Source organism: Rhinolophus sinicus, chromosome 1 (assembly GCF_057876585.1).
Source record: "Rhinolophus sinicus isolate RSI-liver-muscle chromosome 1, RSI-T2T, whole genome shotgun sequence".
Lineage (NCBI taxonomy): Eukaryota > Metazoa > Chordata > Mammalia > Chiroptera > Rhinolophidae > Rhinolophus > Rhinolophus sinicus.
This window is the reverse complement of record NC_142501.1, coordinates 126,048,402-126,071,338: the sequence shown is the minus strand read 5'-3', so window position 1 is coordinate 126,071,338 and position 22,937 is coordinate 126,048,402. Positions and strand designations below refer to the sequence as shown.

At 39.0% G+C, this 22,937-nt stretch overlaps 1 protein-coding gene across 3 annotated transcripts in view; it reads right to left on the bottom strand.

Annotated features, from left to right (window-relative positions):
* MYO3A (myosin IIIA) overlaps window positions 1-22,937 on the bottom strand; it is a 219,313-nt gene that overhangs the window by 92,500 nt on the left and 103,876 nt on the right. For all 3 annotated transcript variants that reach the window (XM_074324949.2, XM_074324951.2, XM_074324950.2), the window contains 3 exons: window positions 21,066-21,268; window positions 14,652-14,750; window positions 14,448-14,562 (listed from right to left, as the gene is read on the bottom strand). In XM_074324949.2, coding sequence (XP_074181050.1) covers window positions 14,448-14,562; window positions 14,652-14,750; window positions 21,066-21,268 — 417 coding nt within the window. The remainder of the gene's footprint in view (window positions 1-14,447; window positions 14,563-14,651; window positions 14,751-21,065; window positions 21,269-22,937) is intronic.

Here is a 22,937-nt window from a genome sequence, read left to right as displayed (position 1 = left end):
CTGCAGTAAATTGTGACGGCAGGAAGCTATGCTTGGAGAATGTGAGAATCATGCTACTTCACTTGATATGGAAAGTTGCCTCTTTTCAAAATGGAACTGAAGCAGCTGCTGAAAAAGGACATGTCTAAGAAAGCCAGTGGGATAGTATAAAAAAATTCAGGAGTGGGATAAAAAGGAAGTAAACATCCACTTGGCTTAATTCTACTGCCTCCAAACTGGTTCAGTCTGCCCTGTGAACTGTGAGTCTCTGCTTTTAGAAGGGAGACCACCATATCCCAGGACAGTCACCTCAAACCAGACTAAAAGTCTTCACAAAATATTTAGAAGTGATTGTGCTTCAGCTCCAGAAACAGATGCTGTATTTTCCTTTACTTTAATCTATATATTTGGAGGTTTGATAAACAGAGTATGTTTATGTTCGGAATATACAGTTTTAAATAAATGAATTCTCTTTGTCCGTGGATGCTGACTGCGAGATTAGTTTCATTTAAGGTTACTAAGTGTTGGTGTACCAAGCAAGAGAAAGGAGTTGAGCCAAATACAAGTGAAAGATTGCCTCTGAGGAGTGGGGCTCAGAGGTAAACAAATCAATTAAAAATGATTCCCTGCTTCTAAGATAGCAATGTTTGGAGGAGGGAATTGGTAAGAAGATCAGCTCTTCTGATGACAAAAAGCAGGGAAAAGCACAGAGAGGCTGCCCCCGTCAGCAGGAGCTGCTTGCTTGGTGTACAGGATGCTTCAGCTCAAGGATGACACACTGAGATGCAATTACTCTCTCCTGCTTTCCCCAGACCAGGCAACCAACAGAGCCAGATCACATTCCAAAGGAGCACCTACCACTGGCAACATCCATCTTATAACCAAGGATTGGAGAAAAGGGTGGATGCTGCTTTTTGCTTTATTCATTTCACCTCTAAGTAAATTGGATACCCCCAGTACTTACATCAACTTGTCTCCACAGGTGCAAGCTGTGGGTGAGGGCAGGGCTAGGGAGAGGCTCCGGAGGGACAGGGACACAGCAGAAGGGGAGGAGCCAGATTTGAGTTTGAATTCTGGCAGGGGGAAGTGAGGAAGATATGCCCCGGGGAAGTTGCCACACCCACGAAAGGGTTGGGGTTGGGGCAGAGTTAGGGTTGAACTAATTGGTATCGCACCAGCCAGCTGGAGCAGCAAATATTCTGTTTTTCACTCCTGGTGCAGTTAACCTGGGATTAATGTGCTGAAACACTCAGGGGAGGACAAGATCTTGGTCCTTTGAGCCATAATGAAAGCAAATGGCCCAAGCGGTCACCTATGATGCTTAGCACATCAGAATTAGAGCATAAGGACAAGAATATGTCTGGAACAGGGTGACATGTGGAATCTCCTGGAGTGTCTCCCACAGCTTGCCTGAAATCTCTGGGCAGTGGTCATATGTCACCTGGAATATGGCTGAAACTCATGTCTTTTGAGTCAGTGACTTCCTCTCCTAGACCTGAACCAACTACAAACACATTTATTTCACTAGAAATAAAAACATCTGTTTTATTAGGAAATGTATTAGGGTAATCTCTGACTCCAGATGTTATAGTTCAGACCTCGCTCCCAAAAAGTAGTAGGGTAAGGTTAACAACATGTTTTCATCACAATACGATGTCCACTACCCAGATCTCATGGCATATACAAGGGTGTACACCACTCTACTCTGCATGAGCAATCCATGATAAAGTCTACAAGATTAGTAATCTTCCAATTGTCCAGCTCCTCTTCAGTCCTCATCATTTTTTACTCAATTCTTCAGCAAAAGCTGCTACTGGTTATTTCTCCTGTCCTCATATATCAATCCAGTCACCCTGCCACCCTTTGCTGCTTCCCCCCCCCCCCTTTTGTTCGGGTGGAATAAGGGAATGAGATTCACATACTGGCATCTCTCTTGCCAGGAAAAAGTTCTTCACAGTAATACATTACAGCTAAGAGCAGAGTCTACAAGTTTTCCCCCAAACCTTTATAAATCTTATCAAGCAATGAATTATTTGTTCCATTTGACAGTCTAAAAGCTGTTTAAAGCATCAACAGAGAGAAGGGCCCCCATCATCTCCTTTCTGCCTAGAGATCAGAGAACCACAGAGTTTCCTGATTTGAACTGCATTTTAGTAAATACGGTATGGACAGTGGAGTCGTAAACCCAAAGTTCCAGGTCGGGTCCGTGAATCTATGGAGAGAATGCATCATTTAGAAATGAAAATGCTCAAGTTGGAGCCTCCACTTCTAAACCAAACAAGTTATTCAAATTCAGCTCAAGACTTCCTGTGAGTAGAATATTTGACTAGGATGCATTTAAACTTGGCTTGTCATTGAGTTTCCCCATCAAGTCTGAATTCCTCTTGGCTATAGAGAAAGGCCACACTAGAAAAATTAACTCTACTAGGTGAATGCTTCCTGATGAACAAAGATTACCTTGATTTGCCTAACCATTCCTTGCATCTAGAGCCCTCATTTCAAGTCAAAAGAAAAGCCATTTACGAGGTGTGATCAAACAATATGGTGAATGTTTAAATTAAAAAAAATTATTACAAAAAAAGACACATTATCATTAATCCCCCTCAAAGTGCTCCCCTCACTTCAAACACACTTATCCCATCGTTCTTGCCACTTTCTGAAGCAGTTCTGGAAGTCCTCTTTCGTGAGTCTCTAGTTGTGCTGTCGTGGCTGCCTCAATTTCCTGAATCAACTCAAAATGTTGACCTTTTGTGGTCATTTTGACTTTGGGGAAGAGCCAGAAGTCACAGGGTGCCAGATTCAGTGAATAAGGTGGATGAGGACACACCATAATGTTTTTATTTGATAGAAATTGTGGTACCAGAAGCAACGTGTGACACAGAGCCTTTCTGTTGTGATTACAAAATATGGTGAATACTGCTGCTGAGTGCCATCCAATGGAAAGGCAGGGACCTTCAATATGGGAAGCAGCACATCGAACCTTAGTAACAGTGTGTGACAAGTTTCAACTTGTTTGGTACAGTTAGTCAGGTGTGAACTACGGTTGAGAGAAGGTGTGTATTAAAGTGTGCCGTAAATCAACCTCCACTATGACAACACTCCATGACACATATCGCTTTTGGAATACGGCAATTTCTGTCAAATAAAAACATCACGGTGTGTCCTCGTTACTTTAGTCACTGGATCTAGCACCATGAGACTTCTGGCTCTTCCCCAAAATCAAAATGATTTAGGACATTGAGGCAGCCACAATAGTGCAACTAAAGACGCTCACAGAAGAGGACTTCCAGAACTGCTTCAGAAAGTGCCAAGAACGATGGGATAAGTGTGTTTGAAGCAAAGGGGAGTATTTTGAGGGGGATGAATGGTAATGTGTCTTTTACTGTAATACATTTTTTTTATTTAAACATTCACCATCATATCTGTCCTCCTTCTCCAACCTCACCCAGTTGGCAGAGATCATACTTCATTCACTAGGGTCAAGGTCTTGAGAATATCCTCCCCACAGGCCTGCAGCAAGAGCACCCACAGTAGAGCCAAAAGGTTTCAAAGAGAAGAACTGTAGAAGTTAGTAGTAAGGTCTTATAGTTCCATATTTAGAGACAATTCACTTAGCTGCAAACTTTTCTCTATGTGAAGAACATGTACACTTTTAGAAATATTACTTTCTGGTAAAAAATAGATCAATGGACTAAAGGTTATTGTTCACAGCTTTCCATTTTAGAAGGGCGTCAACTTTGCCTTAAAAGCATGCTGCAAAATGATTAGATTCAATACCTTCACTGCACATAATTTAAATGATTTTTGGAAGGTTGCATTTATATCAGCATCTCTACATTTTATATCCTGCGGATAAATTTTCCAAATTTCCGGACAAGAATGAGGTGTTATTTTTAGCTCAAGCTCTTGGATCTGATAACCCAAGGAATCTCAGTAAACTTGCACAGACACATTAACTGCTTAAAGCTGCAGGAGTGTCAATTATGAAAATGAATTAAAATTCAACAAACTGCACATTACTTCCCTGAAAGAGTTCATCTAAAAGCCTGATTCACATTCAGAGTGAAGTATTCTTTATCACTGGATCCAATCAACACAGCGAACAGTAAACTGCTAAGAGCAGTCTGAAAGCTTTTTTTTTTAAAGCCTTCAGGAGTCCTATTAAACAAGATACTTTGTTATAAAAATGCACAGAATGAAATCTTTATGACTCATGGGTAAATTTACAGCCTTAAATTCCTTCATTATTAAATAAGAAAAATGAAGAAATAGAGGAACCCAGTATTCTCTTTAAGAAAAAGAACAACAAAAGAAACCAAATGACCAAATTAATAAAACATATGAAAATAAAAATGAAATGAATAATACAGATAACAAAAAAAAATATTATAGGACAGGTAAATATATCCAACAGCTGTTGTTTTGTTTTTGTTTTGAAGATTGAAAATCCCTTGTAAGATCAAGTAAAGATAAAAGAGCAAGGCCAAATAATACATAAGATTAAAATGTGAAAGGAAACACAGCCAGAGATAGAGAATAAATTAAAAGGCTTATAAGAAAATTTATGAATCGAATCTATGGCATCAGATTTGATGATGACTTCTTAACAAAATACAGACAACCCAAAAAGAAAAGAAAAATTTGAATAGGTAATTATTATAGAAGAATCAGAAAGGTGATTAACGACTCAATATCAAAAAGGCCCCAGGACCAGTGGGACAGATGGCTAAGTTTTATCTCATCTTAATTCAAAGTTTTAAAAACCAGTGTTCCCAGTCTTCTATAATGATAAGAATCAGGTGAGATGCTTATAAAAGGCACAGATGACTAGGTCTCTTCCCTGGAAAGTAGGTCTGATTAGGACCTAGTTACATTTGTCTAGGTCCTTTCTATCTTCAGAGACATTGGGAACTGATTTTAACTCTGATTTAAACTTTTACAGGCCAAAGAAAAAAGATTATAAAGCTCATTGACGTAACTTTGATACTCAAATCTAATTAAGATAGAAAACTAATACAATAGATAAATCTCACTAATGAATATAGGTGCAAAAATTCTAAATAAAACACTTGAACATAGAATCCAGAAATTTATCAAAAGAGAAATGCAATTCGACTACGCTGGGTTTATTCCAGAAAAATAAGGATACTTACATATTAAGAAGTCTATCAACATAAGAAGAGATATGGACAAATGGCTACAGAAAAGTATGATTATATCATTAGTAATGAAAAGACATTTGATACAATTCAGCAGGATGCCTAATAAAAACTCTAAGCAAAATAACAATAAAAGGATATTATTTGTAATAAATGCTCTTTATCAGAAATAAGAGCAAAACACTAAAACCATTTCTCTTAAAATCAGAAGCTAGATAGGAAAGCAAGCTATCTATAATCGTTATTGCTTACTGACTTAGACTCTAAGTCTTAGATGCTCTAAGAACACAAAAGAAAAAGAAATGACTGACATAACATAAAAAAGGGTAAAACTATTCTTTTTGCTGATGACATCATTACATATTTAGGAAAGTCTACCAATGGAAGAAATATTTCATTTAGAGTAACACCGAAAACCATAACATAGAAATAAACTTAAAAAATAAAACTTAAGTGCTAGATGAATAAAACTATAAATGATTAAACACTCAGGCAACATGTAAAGAAATGGAAAGGCGTATCATGATTTGGATGAGAAGATAAAACATAAAAATGACAATGCCCTCAAACTGATACATATATTTAATACGATTCTAATTAGAATTCCAGTTGGGGTTCTGAGAGTTGAATAAATAGATCTTAAAGTTTATATGGACAAACAAATGCCAGACAATAGCTAAGAAAACCATGGAAAAGCAGTAAGTGAGTACAGGACTTGCCTTATTAAGTAGGATGCCTTACTAGAAAAACAGAATATCAAACCACTCTAATCAAGTCAACAGAATATTGGTATAGAAATAGAAACATAAATTAGTAGATAAAATAGAGATTCCATGTTATGTAAGGCCACGTTATATAGATTCCAATATATGATAAGCCAATCCAGTGGGGAAAAAGGTATAGTATTTTGTAATAATAATAATGAAGCACAACTGGCTCTCTGTCTGGAAGAAAATAATAGTGGGACCCACCTGGTACTATATAAAAAATAAATTTCAAATAGAATAAAGACAAATATATTTTTTAAAAACTTTCACAAAAATGTAGACTACATGTACAATCTAGAGATAGGGAAAAATTCTAAACCAAGGTTAGAAACGCAGATGTTATAAACAAAAAGATAATCCTGTTTGAATATACAAAAATTAAAAGTATGTTTCTGTATTGTAAAAGATATGATAAAAAGTAAGTCATGAACAAGCCATACAACTGGAAACATATTTGTAATACAAATTATAGAAAAATATAATGTCTACAATATTCAATGAGAACTTAGAAATCAATGTAAAGCATCGAAATAACTCAATAAAAAGGGCAATGCACATAAACCTACAATTCATAAAAAAACAAACCCAAGCAGCCAAAAACCAATGGAAAGATGCTCATATTCTCTATTTTTTAGTCAAGGGCATACAAATTTGAAATGAGATGTTACTTTCACCCATCAGACTAACAAATATTTAAAAAGCTACAACACATTGCTGGCAGAGATGGGGGTGGGGAGGGCACTCTCATAAATTACTGCTGGAAATGTGCAGTGTTTCAGAATTGTTGGAAGGCAGTCTTGCAATTCATATTCAAATTATATATATCAAATTATATATATCAAATTATATATATATATATATATATATATATATATATCTTTTACCCAGCTATCCCACTACTAGAGAACTATCCCACCAAAATAAAAGCACTAGTAAATAAAGACAAATTTGGCTTTGCTCATGGTGACAAAGATCTGGAAGCATTACTAGCTATACTCCCAGCCAAAGCTCGATGGCTACATATATGGTGTTGCCTTAGGCTGCCACTGTTGAACAGGTATGGACTCTGGTAGCCCTTAAATTGATAAACAATAAGCCTCTATGGATAGAACAGTGGCCCCTCTCTAAGGAAAAATTAGAGGCGTTAACAGAATTAATACAGACTCAATCAGAATGAGATCATATAGAATCTTCTACCAGCTCTTGGAATTCTCCTGTATTTGTTATTAAGAAAAAATCAGGAAAATGGCGAATGCTCACAGATCTGCGAGCTATCAATGCTATAATTGAGGCCATGGGTGCTTTACAGCCTGGGCTCCCACAACCTTCAATGATTCCAAAAAATTGGCCTTTAATAGTTATAGGTTTACAGGATTGTTTCTATACAATCCCTTTGCATCCTCAAGATTGTCCTCGATTTGCATTTTCTGTTCCTTCAATTAATAATAAGGAACCTATGAAGAGATTTCAGTGGAAAGTCCTCCCACAAGGAATGCTTAATAGCCCTACAATTTGTCAGCTTTTTGTAGCCAGAACATTACAACCCGAAAGAACTAACTTCCCAGATTGTTATATTATTCATTATATGGTTGATATTCTGTGTGCTGTGCCCTCTATAGAGCTTTTAGCGACATGCTTTGAATTCTTAAAATCAACTTGATTAGGCGGGACTTTGCATTGCTCCAAATAAAATTCAAACTACAACACCGGTCCAATATTTAGGAACAGTTGTAGACCGCCAGTCTATCAAACCCCAGAACGTCCAAATTAGAAGGGATCAAATTTCTACTTTAAATGATTTACAAAAATTATTGGGAGATATTAATTAGCTACGTCCAACTTTAGGTGTTCCCAATTATGCTCTCAGTAATTTATTTGGTCTTTTGTGGGGGCCCCCGTCAACTGGATAGCCTCTGCACCCTAACTCCTCAGGCCAACCAAGAGTTAGAATTAGTTGAAAAGAAAATTCAGGACGCTCAAGTTCAACGCATTGATCCCTCTTTGCCTTTACAAATGCTAATTTTCCCTACTCCACATTCACCTATGGCGGTAACTGTTCAACAAAATGACCTCGTAGAGTTGCTTTTTCTGCCTAACAACTTTGTTAAGCTATGTAGAGTTGACCTCAGAACTCATATCATGAGCCCACACCAGGGTGCTTCATTTAAATGGACAGGATCCCAATAAAATAGTGGTTCCCTTTAAACAACAACAAATAACACTTTTAAACATTCATTCTGAATCTTGGCAAATTGCTATTAGTGACTTTTTTTGGAATAATTGGCAATCATTATCCAAAAAATAAATTATTTCAGTTTCTCCTGAAAACTAACTGGATTTTACCTAAAAAACTCAGACAGGCTCCTATTCCTCAAGTCTTTACAGTTTTTACAGATGGATCTAATAATGGTAAAGCAGTAATTGTCAGCAAAAAAGGTCATCAACTTATTCACACTAATTGTACTTCAGCACAAAAGGCCAAACTGGTAGCAGTTTTAACCGCATTACAAACTTTCTGAGACCCTTTAAACCAGGGGTGTCCAAACTTTTTTCAACGTTTTTCACCAGGGGCCATATGCGGTAAAATACACAAACAGTCGGGCCACTCACTCAGGGTGAAGTACGTATTGCCTCACCTGGTTTATTTAAGTAAACTAAATATATTTTTGGAATTTTCTGCAGGCCAATAAAAAATGGATTGTGGGCTGCAGTTGGCCCGTGGGCCGCAGTTTGGACACCCCTGCTTTAAACATTGTTTCTGATTCTGCTTACGTTGTTCATACAGTACAAAGTATTGAAACAGCATCTCTCTCCAATAATTCTAATCAACCTCTTCAGCTTTTGTTTACCCATCTCCAACAGATTGTGAGAAACAGTCAACACCCTTTCTTTATCACCCATATTCAGGCTCACACTACATTACCTGGCCCTATGACTCAAGGTAATGCTATTGCAGACACATCAGTAGGGAGTGCCCATGTTACCGAGGCAACACATTTTCATTCTCTGACCCATACCAATGCTGGTGGTCTTTGCTCGGTTTCCTATCACTAACAAACAAGCTTGACAGATTTTCAAGCCTGTCCGACTTGTCGGATTCTTAATGCTCCGCAAGAATGCCCTGAAGGAGTAAACCCTAGAGGTCTTGTAGCCAATGCTCTTTGGCAAATGGATGTAGCTTATATTCCTTCCTTTGGACATTTGTCCTTTGTGCATGTCACCATTGATACTGCCTCTGGCTTTCTAGTTGTTACTGCTCAAAGTGGTGAGACTACTGCCCACGCAGTACACCACTTGTTTGTCTGTTTTTCAATTATGGGGCTTCCTCTAGTGATCAAAACAGACCCTGCATACACCAGTGCCAAGTTTGCATAATTCTGTGCTGAATGGCACATTACTCACACCACTGGTATTCCTTACAACCCACAGGGTCAAGCCATTGTTGAACGTGCCATGTTGAAAAAACAATTACAAAAACAAAAAGAGGGAGAAATAGGGGACCCCCCCACAGATACAATTAGCAAGAGCTATGTTTACTTTAAATTTTTGAATTCATCTGGCTCAGATACCAAGGCTTACCTTGGATGCACTGCAGCTGAGAGACGTTTCAATAGTCTCCAGAGTCCAAAACCTTTGGAAAATGTGCCTATTTGGTGGAAGGACATTCAAACTAATCAATGGCATCTAGGAACTTTATGGACATGGGGACGAGGTTTTGCTTGTATTTCTCCAGGTCCTGAAGAATGACCTTTGTGGATACCTGGTTGGTGTGTTAAACTATATCATGAGCAGCAGCCAGCAAAAGAGAAACCACACTTGGCTGAAACCTTTCACAGGGTACACAGAGATGGTGGAGCCTCCAACAATCGAGATGTCCAACCTCTGCTTCCAACCTGCTCGCCCGATCACTCACCCAGAGCCCTCAACCCCCATTTGAACCGTGATTCGACGGATGACAGCACAGACAACCAGTGTCCAACCTCCCACTTGGGGACAACTGAAAAAGTTGGCTCTAATGGCAGAAAAAAGGTTGATTGAAAAGGGAGTTCTCAAAACTGGCGTCAATATGTTTTTGTCCACGTTGGCGGTTGTCTCTGTTGTAAGTTGCCTCCCACTTGGTATTGCCGCCGAGAATTTTACTTATTGGGCTTATTTACCCAATCCTGCATTATTGACACCTATAACTTAAAATAATGATCCTCTTCTCATTTATATTAATGATAGTTCTTGGTTTCCTGGACCAAAGGATCAAAGAGGTCCGGAATTTCCTGAAGAGCAAGGTCGAAATTTCACTCTTTCTGTCCATACAGCTCTAGGCTATTTATATACACCCGCTTGCATTGGTCCCATCCCTCCGTGTCTTTCTCTCTCCGGTCAAGCTTGGGTAATTACCAAGGGAGAAGGAAATGACACAAGGATTTGTTTATGATCTCTGGTAAAGGATTTCATACACAGGAGTGAAACACTCATAGTTTTCCTCCTCCACTTCATCCATGTTCTCAAAATAATAATTGGATTGATACACATTCCTACATTCATTGGGAGGAATGTTGGGGAAGCCTAGATTGGGTGTTATTTAATATTTCCCATGGCACTGTGGTTGATTGGGGCCCTTATGGAATCACAATCCATGTATGTTCTCGCTTAAGATGCTCTGATCCTCAGTCATTAAGAGAACAGTTGCTCGGTCAAGGCTTTCCACGAATAATTAAATCACCACTTAATATCTCTATCTTTTGGAAGGAGAAGGTTCTGGCTCCATCTCAATTAAGAATGATCAAACCCATCCGAGGCCCATTGCAAACAACTTTATGGAAAGTGGCCTTAAGCCTAGGACAAGAAAAGATATGGGAAGGAAATTATACTAAAGATGAAAACAAAAAATATGCCTTTAGATTTGAAAAAACACGAAATGTTCAATTTACAAGTTTGTCTTAAAATTCCTTCTGTCTTTTTATTAGGGAAGTTTACAATTGATCCAATTTTAAAAGTGGTTGAATGCCCTCAATGTCGTTTGTTCACATGCCTTAATTCTTCAATTTATAATCCCTCCCATGACCAAATTATGATCTTAAAAAGAAGATGGGGTTTATGGATACCCGTCCAAGCCCCTAGGGCGTGGGAAGGCTCCCCAACTGTTCATGTTGTTTTACAATTTCTTCATAAGACTTTACATAGGACTAAAAGAGTTATTGGAATCTTGATTGCAGCAGTTATGGGAATTATAGCAACAGCCACCGTGGCTGCAGTCTCTGGAGTAGCATTACATCAGACTGTATAGACAACTCAATTTGTACGAGAATGGCATGAAAATGCTAGTAAGACTTGGAATTGACAAAAAAAAAAAAAAAATTAGTGTTAGATTAGCTGATTTAGAGACAACTGTCGTTTCTCTTGGAGATCAATTAGAAAATCTTCATACCTTGATTACTTTGAAATGTGATTGGAATGTTTCTACTTACTGTGTGACTCCTTTCTCTTATAACCAAACTAGCTCATACCCCGTAGTCGGAGGTACGAGCTCACCTCCGGGGACATGCTCCCAACCTTACTGTGGATGTTCTACAGTTACAACAAGAAATGGGTCAGATGTCTCATGCCACGCTCCCACTCCTCCCAGGAGAGGAGACGCTTTCCATGGCTGCGGAAGAACTATCTCATTTGAATCCACTCACTTGGGTGAAAACCCTAGGTGGAGGATTTGTGGGTGCAATTGCATTTCGGTTAATTATTCTTATTCTATTTTGTTTAGTCCCCAGGTGTGGACAACAAGCCCTCCAACGGGCCATAAATGAGGAAACTGCCAAGTCTGTGTTTCTCCTACTACAAAAACAAATAGGGGGAGATGTTGCCTTACAGCTGCCTAACCATTTGTTCTCCTGCGCTCTTCCCAGGATTTCACAAGGGAGTGCTTCAGTAAACTGAGGCCTGATGGAGAGATCGGAAAAACTTCCTTGAGGGGATGTCTCAGCAAACTGAGACCTGATGGAATAATATTGGTCCCTCCCCTTTAATGGATCCCCTGGAGTTATGCGTGTGTGAAGGCACAGTACGTGCTGGAGCACAATGGGGACTTTTGGAAAGACAGACAGCAGGCACGTAATTCACAGATCTTGAGATTAACAAGCTTTTCTTCCTCATTTGTTAACCAATAAAATGTGTTGGCCCGAATAGGGACTCAGTCCTTGAGGCTTGAGTCCCTTGGCCCCGCTTGCACTCTATTCTTGGTTACTGTCTTTCTTAACCCTGCGCTGCCCTCCTCACTTCCCACAGCTCTTGTCATGCAGGACGCAACAATATGGGACACTGTGTTGCCTTTAAGAAAACTTATTTAGTACTATACTAGGTGATTTGAAGGCATTTTCAGAAGATATTGCGGAGTGAGAAAAACTAGATATTGAAGAGTGTGTGTAATATAATCCCATATTAATAAAACAATGGCCACTCATCCAGACATATGTACATGTACATATTTGTGCTTGTGCATGTGGTATATGGTGTGTGTGTGAGAGAGAGAGAGAGAGAGAGAGAGAGAGAGAGAGAAAGAGAGAGAGAGAGAGAGGTGTCTACAAGCAGGATTTTATGAGCAGGGAGCTAAACATGGAGTGCTGGACTATGTGTGATGGGCTTTAACATCCATTAGCTGGGGGAAGGGAAGGGGAGCAGGTATGGATGGAAGAGGGTAGGATGGGGATGAGAGAACTGAAAAAAAAAAACTTTTTAAAAAGACTCCACTAGAAATTGATAAGCTGATCCTCAAATTCATATAGAAATTCAAGGGACCCAAAACAATCTTGAAAAAAAATGATGTTGGAAGACTCATACTTCACAATTTCATAACTTATTACAAAGCTACAGTAATCAAAACTTTGTGGTACTGGCATGAAGACAAACACATAGATAAATATAATAGAATTGAGAGTTCAGAAATAAATCTATACATTTGTGTCAATTGATTTTTGACAAGGATGCCAACACCAACCAATGGGGAAGAACAGTCTCTTCAACAAATCGTTGTGATACAACTGAATAACCTCATGCAAAAGAAGCTGGACTCCTACCTCACACCAGACACAAGAATTAGCTCAAAGTGGAACAAAGATCTGAATGTAAGAGCTAAAACAATACAACTCTTAAAAGAAAACTTAGGCATGAATCTTCGTGACTTTGGGTTTCTTATGTATGACACCAAAATCATACGCAACAAAAGAAAAAAAAAATAAACTGGACATCACAAAAATTAAAATCTTGTGTGCTTCAAAGGACAAAAATCAAGAAAGTAAAAAGACAACAAATGGGAGAAAATTTTTGCAAATCATATATCTGATAAGGGACTTGTATCTATAATATAAAGACTTCTTACAACTCAATAATAAAGACAACCCAATAAAAAAATAGGCAAAAGATCTGAATAGACGTTTTTCAAAGAAGATCTATAAATGACCAATAAGTACATGAAAATAAGTTCAGCTCATAAGCCATTAGAGAAATGCAAATCAAAACCACAATAAGATGCCACTTCCGACACCCTAGGGTGGCTATAATCAAAAGACAGGTAATCACAAGTGTTGGCAAGAATGTGGAAAACTGGAACCCTCATACGCTGCAGAGGAAAATGTAAAATGATGCCTCCACTTTGGGAAACAGTCTGGCAATTCCTCAAATGGTAAAGAGATGATCCAGTAATTCCATTCATCAGTATATTCCCAAGACAATAAAACATGTTCACAGAAAAACTTGGACATGAATATTCATAGAAGCATTATTCATAATAGCCCCCAAATGGAAACAACCTAAATGTCCATGAGCTGAGGAATAGAAATAACATCAGGTATATCTATAAAATGAAATACTATTCAACAATAAATGAAGTACTGATACATGTTACCACATGGTTGAACCTTGAGAACATCACGTTAAATGAGAGAAGCCGGTCAAAGGAAGAAATATGGCATCACTCTATTTATGTGAAATGTCTGGAATAAACAGACCTAGGATGATAGAAAGCAGAGGTTGGGTAGGAATGAGGACTGTTTGCTAGCATGTTCCTTTTTGGGGTAAAAAATTTAGAACATCCAAATATTCTAAAAATGATGGTGATAGATGCACACTTCTGCAAATATACTAAAAGTCATAAAAATGTACACTTTTAAGTAGCTGACTTGTATGGTACATGAATTACATCTTAATAAAGGTGTTATGAAAAAAGACTGCACTAGAAAAGAACATGTAATACGATCATGTTTACGCATTTATATAAAATTTTATATATACGCAGGAGATGCAAATAAAAGTAAAATAAAAGACTAAGAACTAAACCAAATTCAATTGTATCTCAAGGCCACTGATTTCCTCATTTAGAAAGTAAATATTATACTTCTAGTTGTTTCATAAGGTTGCTTCAGTAATTAAAAGGATGATCCATGCAAAGCACTTAGCACAATGCTTGGTATATATTAATCACCCAATAAATGCTAACTCTTACCATTAGTGATGACGAAAAGGTACTTCCTAAAGCAGTTCAAATGTCTTTCACACTTACCTCCATTGTAAAACCTATGACTTTGAAACACTGCTCAATTAATTCATACTGGGATTTATAGACACTATTATTCGTCATGTCGTGTACTGTTCTGAGGTTGTCATTTTGTAGGTATCTGAAAATAAATATGAAAGGAAGGGTAAAAATATAAAATTAGGTGTAAAGTAAAAGTATTATTTATGAAAGTACAACCTGCTGGGTTACCTGGGAGGTTTATTTTCAGGCAATTTGTAATGGGCTAGTTTCTTCTTTTCTGATAAACCAGCATAGATGTAGTAAAACACATGAAAATTTTTTTCTCCACTGAAAAGATAAGACATTTTCAGTAAGGTGGTTAGTAAGAATATTTATTATTGTTCAAACTACTTGGCAATATAATTATCTGAACAACTGTGAGTGCCAACGTGGGCTTCCCCTGGGATACTGGATTTTGGCTTTCTCTGGTTGTTATCATTGTTGTTTCAACAACTACTGTCATTAAATCCCAGCCACCACTAAGCACTTTATATGAATCACTCAACGCTTACTTGTGAGTGACTACTAGGCATTGCTATAGGCACTGGAGATATAGCAGGGGCAAAGCAGTCAAAATCCCCTAACTTCTTGGAGTTCATGTGCCAGTGGAGCAGATAGAAAAAGAAACAAATTGATAATATACAGATAAGCACGCCAGATGACTGTATGTGCTCTCTTGTCTCATTTACCTGCCATAAGCCCCTAGTTACTCAGGCGGTTCCCTCATTTCACATACAAGCAAACTGAGGCTTAGAGGGCTACTGATCGCCCCCTCAGGCCACAGAACTGATGGCTAAACTGGATTCAGATCAAGGCTGGTTGACTCCAAAGGCCACGTCTTTAACCACCCTTGTACACTGCTTTCTGGGGCTCCATTTTCTCAGTGGTCTGAGGAGTTGGCCTCACAGGAGTCTCAAGTTCCATGACTCTGGTGCTGTGTATAAACAGCATTTCCCAGATTCAGGTATAATACAGTTAGGGTACAGGGGTCACAACAAGGAGAGTCTCTGGCTCAGGATGGTCCCTAACATAACTGCTGAGACCTCAGGGTCCCCCTTCTCCTCCTTTCCTCATCTTCCTTTTGCTCTGGAGAGTTCCTGGGATGGATCACACTGCCTCTCCAAGATCAGGCACGTTCTCTTCAGAAACAGGGAAGGATGGTCTTCCGGCTTCACAGGTTCACAGTCTCAGTTTTCCCTCTTTGCTTCTGCTTTCTTCTACTCTGACGACCATGACGGTCATTTGGGAGGCCATGGGGTTTGCATCTGTCTTGTGGCATTGCCCTTCCAATCCAAACACTGCACCTTCCTCTCCTTTGGGGTGGTCCTACACCCTCCCTTGATCATTCACTCCATGATCACCAGGTTCATGAGACTGGGGCTGGGGCAGAGAAGGGTTCCTCCTACAGGGACTAAATTAACGATACCCCTCAAAAGCGAAGGTCTTGCTGTCTTTATATCTTTTCATATTACTCCTCTTTCAGTTAGTATAAGACTCCCACCCCATCACAAAGCTTTGGATGTTACCAGAGGGACTGGGTCAGGAGATAGTAAATTGTTGCTGCACAAGGGCTCCTCTCTGCCCATGGGATTAGTTAGGGTTCTCCAGAGAAGTGGAACCAAAAAGGTTTGTTTATACACACACACACACACACACACACACACACACACACACACACACACGATGACTAAGGTGAGAAAAGGGAAATACTCCAAGGATAAATCTTTCGCAAATACACATTTTGGGAATGGATGGATGAATGTAAGTCAGAGAAGAAAAATTCAGAGAGGTGTGAGAGGAATCAGGGGAATCAGCTATGGAAGCAAAAGCAGGTGAGCTTTTCGAGTCAAAAGGGGTGTCCATTGGCTCAGATGCTGAAGTAAGGACTGCCACAAGCTTTAGATGGCTGTATTCATACTCTCCGCACCCCCAGCCATGACTTGTTGTACTCACCAGCAACATTTCAATGAACACTAACACTGGAAATGAGCAAGGTTAGGGCAAAATTGAAAGTTTAGTTCTTGTCTTTTTTACCACAAAATAACAAAACTTCTCCAAGACTGGCACAGCCTATAATTCAGTTTGCTTTATTCTGATGAAATTACATTGATTGCTCTGTGTGCCACACCTTTAACGCATAAAAGAGGCAGTGTACAATTAGAGAACTGACTCACAAACATAGACACACAAAATTGATGGTTTTCTCTTTAACTATAAGTTTACATTTACTGAGAATTGTAATTTGATAGGACCTGGAGATGCTATAGGAAATACACTGACCTTTAGTGGATAAACATTAGGAGAGTTAAAGAAACAGGAAAACAAGATACCGCCAAAATTACCCATTCCATGTCTTGCCATAACTACACCAAAGCTGTAGCTAAGACAGAGGACCTTAGCATCCCACACATGGGAATATGACTAGTGATTCCCAGGTCAGCATGGCCTGGGACAAACACTGGGTCTCAGTAAGTTACCAAATAGCATTTCTCTGCCTCTGGCCCCAACCCTCATAGTGTAGCCTGTAACACTTCTTCAGAGTCCCACTCAGCCATTTGCAGGAAGACGGTCTCGTGTGTTCACCTCCCCTGGACCCTATGCAGCCAAGCCCTCAAACACCCTCGAAACTGTGGCAAAGTCCTCACAAGGGTGCAGCTTACCCCATCTGTGAAATGTTTGCATCTTCAGCAAGGCTTAGAAAGCCAACAATGCTGCTTTGCATTCATCAGACCCCACAGAATATTCATGAAACAGTGCTTTTAATTTTTCATTTTTAATTATGGCTCTTCCACTAAGAGTCACACCTCTAAGACATGCAGTCTCCTCAATCCCTCTGTCTGCCACCCCGCTGCTCACATTTAGCAGATGAACCCATTGCCTACTTTCCTGAGAGATTAGAAACCAACAGGAATCAGCAGGCTTTGTGACAAAGCACACATGGTTCTCTAAAGGAGACTGAGCTGCTTTACTGCAGGAATCACATCTTATTTAGCTTTGTATCTTCTGTGCCTACTAAGTTCCCGGCACAGAACAGGCACTCAATAAATATTTGTCAGGTGGATGAATGGATGGATGGATAGATGAATGAATGAATGAATGATGAACTTTGTAGTCAGACAGAGAGACACACGTTCAAATCTCAACTCAGTCATGTATTAGCTTCTTGATATTAGGCAATTTATCACAATTCTCTTAGTTTCTGTTTCCTCATGTATAAGATAGACAATAATTTCCTGTCACATCACTGTAAAAATTAAAAGAGATAACAGATATAAAGTGCTTAGCACAGTGCCGACAGAGTAATTGCTCCATAAATAACACTGTCCCTTCCTCCACAGTAGAGAGCAGCACATCTGTCACTTTGTTGATGTCGTCTGTAGCGTCTGGTAAAATGCTGGGCATTTGAGGGGAATGCAATCAATGCTTGCTGAAGTTAGCTGTAGTAATGGGAGAAAAGTACAGTGTGACAGTTCTAATTTATTTTTATAAGAATTATCTAGCATTGACTTCTTTAATATGCTCATTTTCTTCTGGAAATTAAGCAGCTTCTTTTAAAGATTTCTTTTTTAAAATCGTCTACATTCAGAAGAAGATTTAAGCCACGAATTTTGTAATGGTACCATTACTAAAAATACAAAATAAACATAGTCAGAGATTGGAGTGGGATAGCATGGGCAGAGGCAAAAAAAGAAAAGCACTTATTCCCTTAAAAGAAAGGGTAAATTCGTTTTTAAAAAATAATAGTCTGCTCTGGTTCTCTGCCACCTCAGATCTAGTCTCCACATTTCGTTGCTCTACACACTAACACCCGGGCTCCATACTCTCTGGCTTCCAGCTGAGATTGGCCAATCAGAAGCACAGGAAGGAGATGGGAGGGAGGGAGAAGAGAGAGGCCATGGTATCTGTCCCCTTGCTCTCCCTCACAATGGCTGTACTCCCCATGGCAACAGCTCCTGACAGACAGCCAGTCCTCCAGAGCCCTGGCTTTCACCTGATTCTGTAGTGCTGTGCCCTCCTTCTGTCCCGCAGTCCTCGGTGGCAATGGTTTCTTGCTGCCATGCGTCAGTGGGAATCTCACCATTTATTCTTGGTTCTTCGCTGCCCTCTATACCTCTGTAAATAGTCCTCTCAGTTAAACCCTTTGAACTAGTTCTTTCCTTTCAGTACCCTGACTGATACAGTACATTTACATTTGTAATAAAAAATGGACCTACTAAGAATTCTTCTGCTACATTTCTAATATTTCATTTCCAAAGAACACAAATTCTCCAGAATTTAAAAATGCAATCGAAATTAAGTTTAAAAAGGTAGAAAAGAAAAATGGAAAAATTATAGGGCAGCTGTGCTCCAATTATACCTGAGTTGTATTCCAACCTGAATGTAAATTTGGAACCTGGAGGGCTTTCCCCCAATAAACGATGTTAGAAAACTAGAATAGTTCTTTAAGACAGCTGGAAAAAGCTTAATTAATACAGAATATCCCTAAAATATAACCCTAATTGTACAATTTCCTAGACGATATCCTACAGTATTTCAATAAGCATTCACGAGATTATTTCTATGGTTACAAACCGACGGCATCATTGTGCAGCTACAGACGTTACTGTCCACAGTTTATTCTATGAGAATGATGCTCCAGCACTAACTCCACAGAAGCCACTGTGAATGGCGTCCCCAGACATTGTGCAACATGGTAGCCCCATCTAAATCTCAATGATTTAGCCTCTTAGGTAGACCTTCCCCAAAGGCCTGAAGGAGAGACTTACAGTTATGAGGGCAGGATGAATTGTTCTGAGAACCAGTTAAGTCTCCACATCTGTGTAAGACCCTGAGGTTCTCTGCCAGGTATAGGTGGCAAAGGCCACCACGCATGTCTACTAACTTCTGGGCACAGGGCACATGTTGGTGACAGTAGGACAGTAGCTGCTGTTTACTGAACATCTCCAGTGTGCCATGTACTGTACTAGATGTTATTTCTAATCGTCACACAACTATCAACACTACTGCTACTGATACTAGCTTAAACTTACAGGTTCTTACTGTGTGCTATTCACTGTGCTAAATACTTGACAGGCATGACCTTAATCTATAGGTAGGACTATTGCTATTTCCATTTTAAAGATGAAAAACTGAAGAGAAGTTAAATATTCCAAATCATGCACATAGTAAACTGCAGAACCAAGATCCTAGAAGGGTCCTTAAAATTTAAATATCTTAACCCAAAGTAGACCTCCATGTCACAGAGCCACAGTTAAAAACTACATTTGTCTAATATTTTTCCTTATATATTTTGAATTGAGGACCAAAGGATAATTTTCCACATTGAGGGCTGAACTCAGGAGCTGGACTCCAGGCAACTTATACTCGCAATTTACTCATAATTGAATGATAGTAAGTTTGAAAGCACTTATATTAATAGTAATATACTAATACATAACAAGAGCTTGTGTTCCCATAAATTTAACATATGATATATTACTACAATAATATTTTATGTTTAGCATAAAAACAATATAAACAAATGGAAGACTCTAGCTCCCCATACTTCTTACAAAAATAATATAACCACCAGGGTAGAAATCTAATGTTGTGACTATAGTTTCCTTATAAGAATAACAAACAAAGACATTTTGGAAGCATCAGGAGAGAAACGTGGCTATTCAGCTACAAACTGCCAAAATGAACTCATTCAACCTAATACCAAAACATCATATTAGCTTAAATCAGCCGGCAATAAGCCGGGCAATACAATAAAGCCCTTTCTTGAATCTTTATTTAGTCCCTTGCGTATAACCATAGGAATAACAGAATTAACAGAAAGATCCCTTTATATACATCAGCACTTAAAACAACAAAATGACTGTTATTTCTAATTAAATTGCACACTAGTTTTGTGCAAAGAAATATATTCTCTCCTATCACAGAAATCACTCTAATTTATCCTGTTAGTATCTGTGATAGGCGTATGCTTTCTATTTGGTTATCACAAACATTATTTTTTAATTCCTCTACTGGATGTGAGAAAGTAAGACTGCACTGAGGGAATCTTTGTTTCTAAGAGTAAGTACCTTGCACATAGTAGATGATAAATAAAATTTTGTCAAATTTTTGTTGAAACGTCAGTTATGACACATATCACTTATGACATGTATGCTGTTTATGACATGCATACTGCTATGACACACATGTCACTTGTGACACAGGTTGCTTGTTTAGGACACACATGTCACTTAGGACACAATACCACCATTGCCACACGTGTCAACTATGACACACATGTCACTAATGACAAATATGTTGCTGAGGGGACACATGCCGCTTATGACATTTTGCAACATGATGGCATGTCATTTAGGATATGCATGTCGTTTAGGACACATGTTGTCAACACACCAATTATGACACGTGTGTCAATTATGACTCGTGCGTCAATCATGACATGTCACTGACACATGTCATTCATAACACATATCACAGGGCACATGCCACTTGTGACACATATGCCACTTAATGCCACATGCATCACTGATGACACGTATGTCACTTATGACACGTAGCTTTGCTTGTTTCCCAGAAAACAGAAGATATTTGATGTGAACTTACAGGGCTTGGTGGATAACTCGGGATTTCTCCAGAAGGTATTCATACATCTGTGCTCCCACTACAGCTCCAGAAGAGGTAAATTTCATTTCTAAGTATTTTCCAAATCGGCTGGAATTGTCATTTATAATAGTGCAGGCATTGCCAAAGGCTTCCACCAGATTGTTCACTTGTAAAATCTTTTCCTGAAGGGTTATGTTATTAGCCTAGAGAAATTGTCAAGATATATTGTAAGATGTAAAAAATTAATTTGGTATATAATAAAATGTCTCTTCTTTGACAAGTTCTTTATGTAGCTATAAACTTACGAGAGCATATTCTTGGAGTACAGCCAGACATGACAACCTAGTCCATTTCTCCCTTCCCATATGTGTATCCACCCACTTGTTTTCTTAGAGAGGCAAAAAGACGTTCTATGCTTTTTCTATTCAAATACAGTCCCACTCGGTGTGGATTTACAAACACAATTTATGCATACAGAGAGACACGTCTCCTTTTGTTATTCCTCCTCTGCCTGCCTGGCTCCCCATCCAATGTTCCCTGAAGTCAGAACCATTCCCCTGCTTCCATGGAAGCTGCTAAACCTGAAACTGAGGGAGTAAAGATAACTGGTCGTTTCAAAAGCAGAGGAAAGGGAGTAATTGTGAAAATCGGGACAGCTTAGAAGTGTGGAAGGGGAAGGGGAGGCCCAGTCACCGCCAATAGGCCTACTTGCCTGTCCCTCTAGCTTTTCCCACCCTGTCTCAGATTCTCCTCTCAAACAGGTGTTACTTTTGCTTTTTTTATCACTTCACTTGAAATTCCATCAAGTAGAAATTTATTTGGATTAAAAGGCAACCTCTTTTAGAAAAGCATCCTCCCCTCTGAGAAGTTGGAGGAGACAGTATGAGTCATTCACATCTTGGTGGAAACTGTATCAAATAGATTATCTGCAATGTAATACCTTGCTGAGCTCAGCTTTGTTAAAGGTATGGAAATTTTATAAGTTAGGCAGAGGAGCAGTAGGTATTTCTGGAATGCAGGCTACAGTAGAATGCAGATGGGCTGGAGGGGGCATTCACAGTGAGGTTTCAAGGGCGTATAAGGACTTTGGGTATTTTCTAAAAGAGGCATTAAGGGTTGAGAGCAAAGAGTAATAAGAACTGGGACAAACTTGGCTCTTTTAAAATGTTGTTTGGGGCTGGCCTGCACCTATGGAAAAGGTGAGAAAATATCTTTATTCACTGTATGAAACATCAGTGCCCCAAGCAATGTTTTGAAACTGAATATTACAAATGTAACTTCAATCCACCAAACATCCCATGTTTGTATCTGGTAAATCTTCATCAGAAAGATAAGTAAAAAAAACATGATAACCTCTGATAAGGGTAGGATTCCGAGGTTGTGTGTGTGTGTGTGTGTGTGTGTGTGTGTGTGTGTGTGTGTGACCATTCCCAATTAATATTAAATCACAGTTTCAGATCTAGAACAAGATAAAGAGATGAGATAAACAAGTTTGCTGACATCTACAAAACAACATTCACACTCAAGCTAATCCATTACTGATAAGTACCTCTATCAGCCCACAAATCAGGAAAGAGTGGCAAAGGCTTGAGTAAATGAATTCGGGTGAACACTTCTATGCCAGAATAGTGTGCTGCGCCTCACCCCCTTCCCCCTCAAAAATTACATCTTATTTCACTGGACTTAAAACCTTTTCGAATGATACTTATCCTAGTTGTAAGGAGAGTGAAGTTGATGGGCAAAGGAATGGGGAAGGGATTGAGATGCCAGCCCTAAGGTGGCTCTACCTTCCTGGCTGCTTCAGGCTCTTCCAGTCCTTTGGGGTCACAGGTCTGGTTAGTAGAGGTCATAGTAATCCATTGAGAAAAGTAT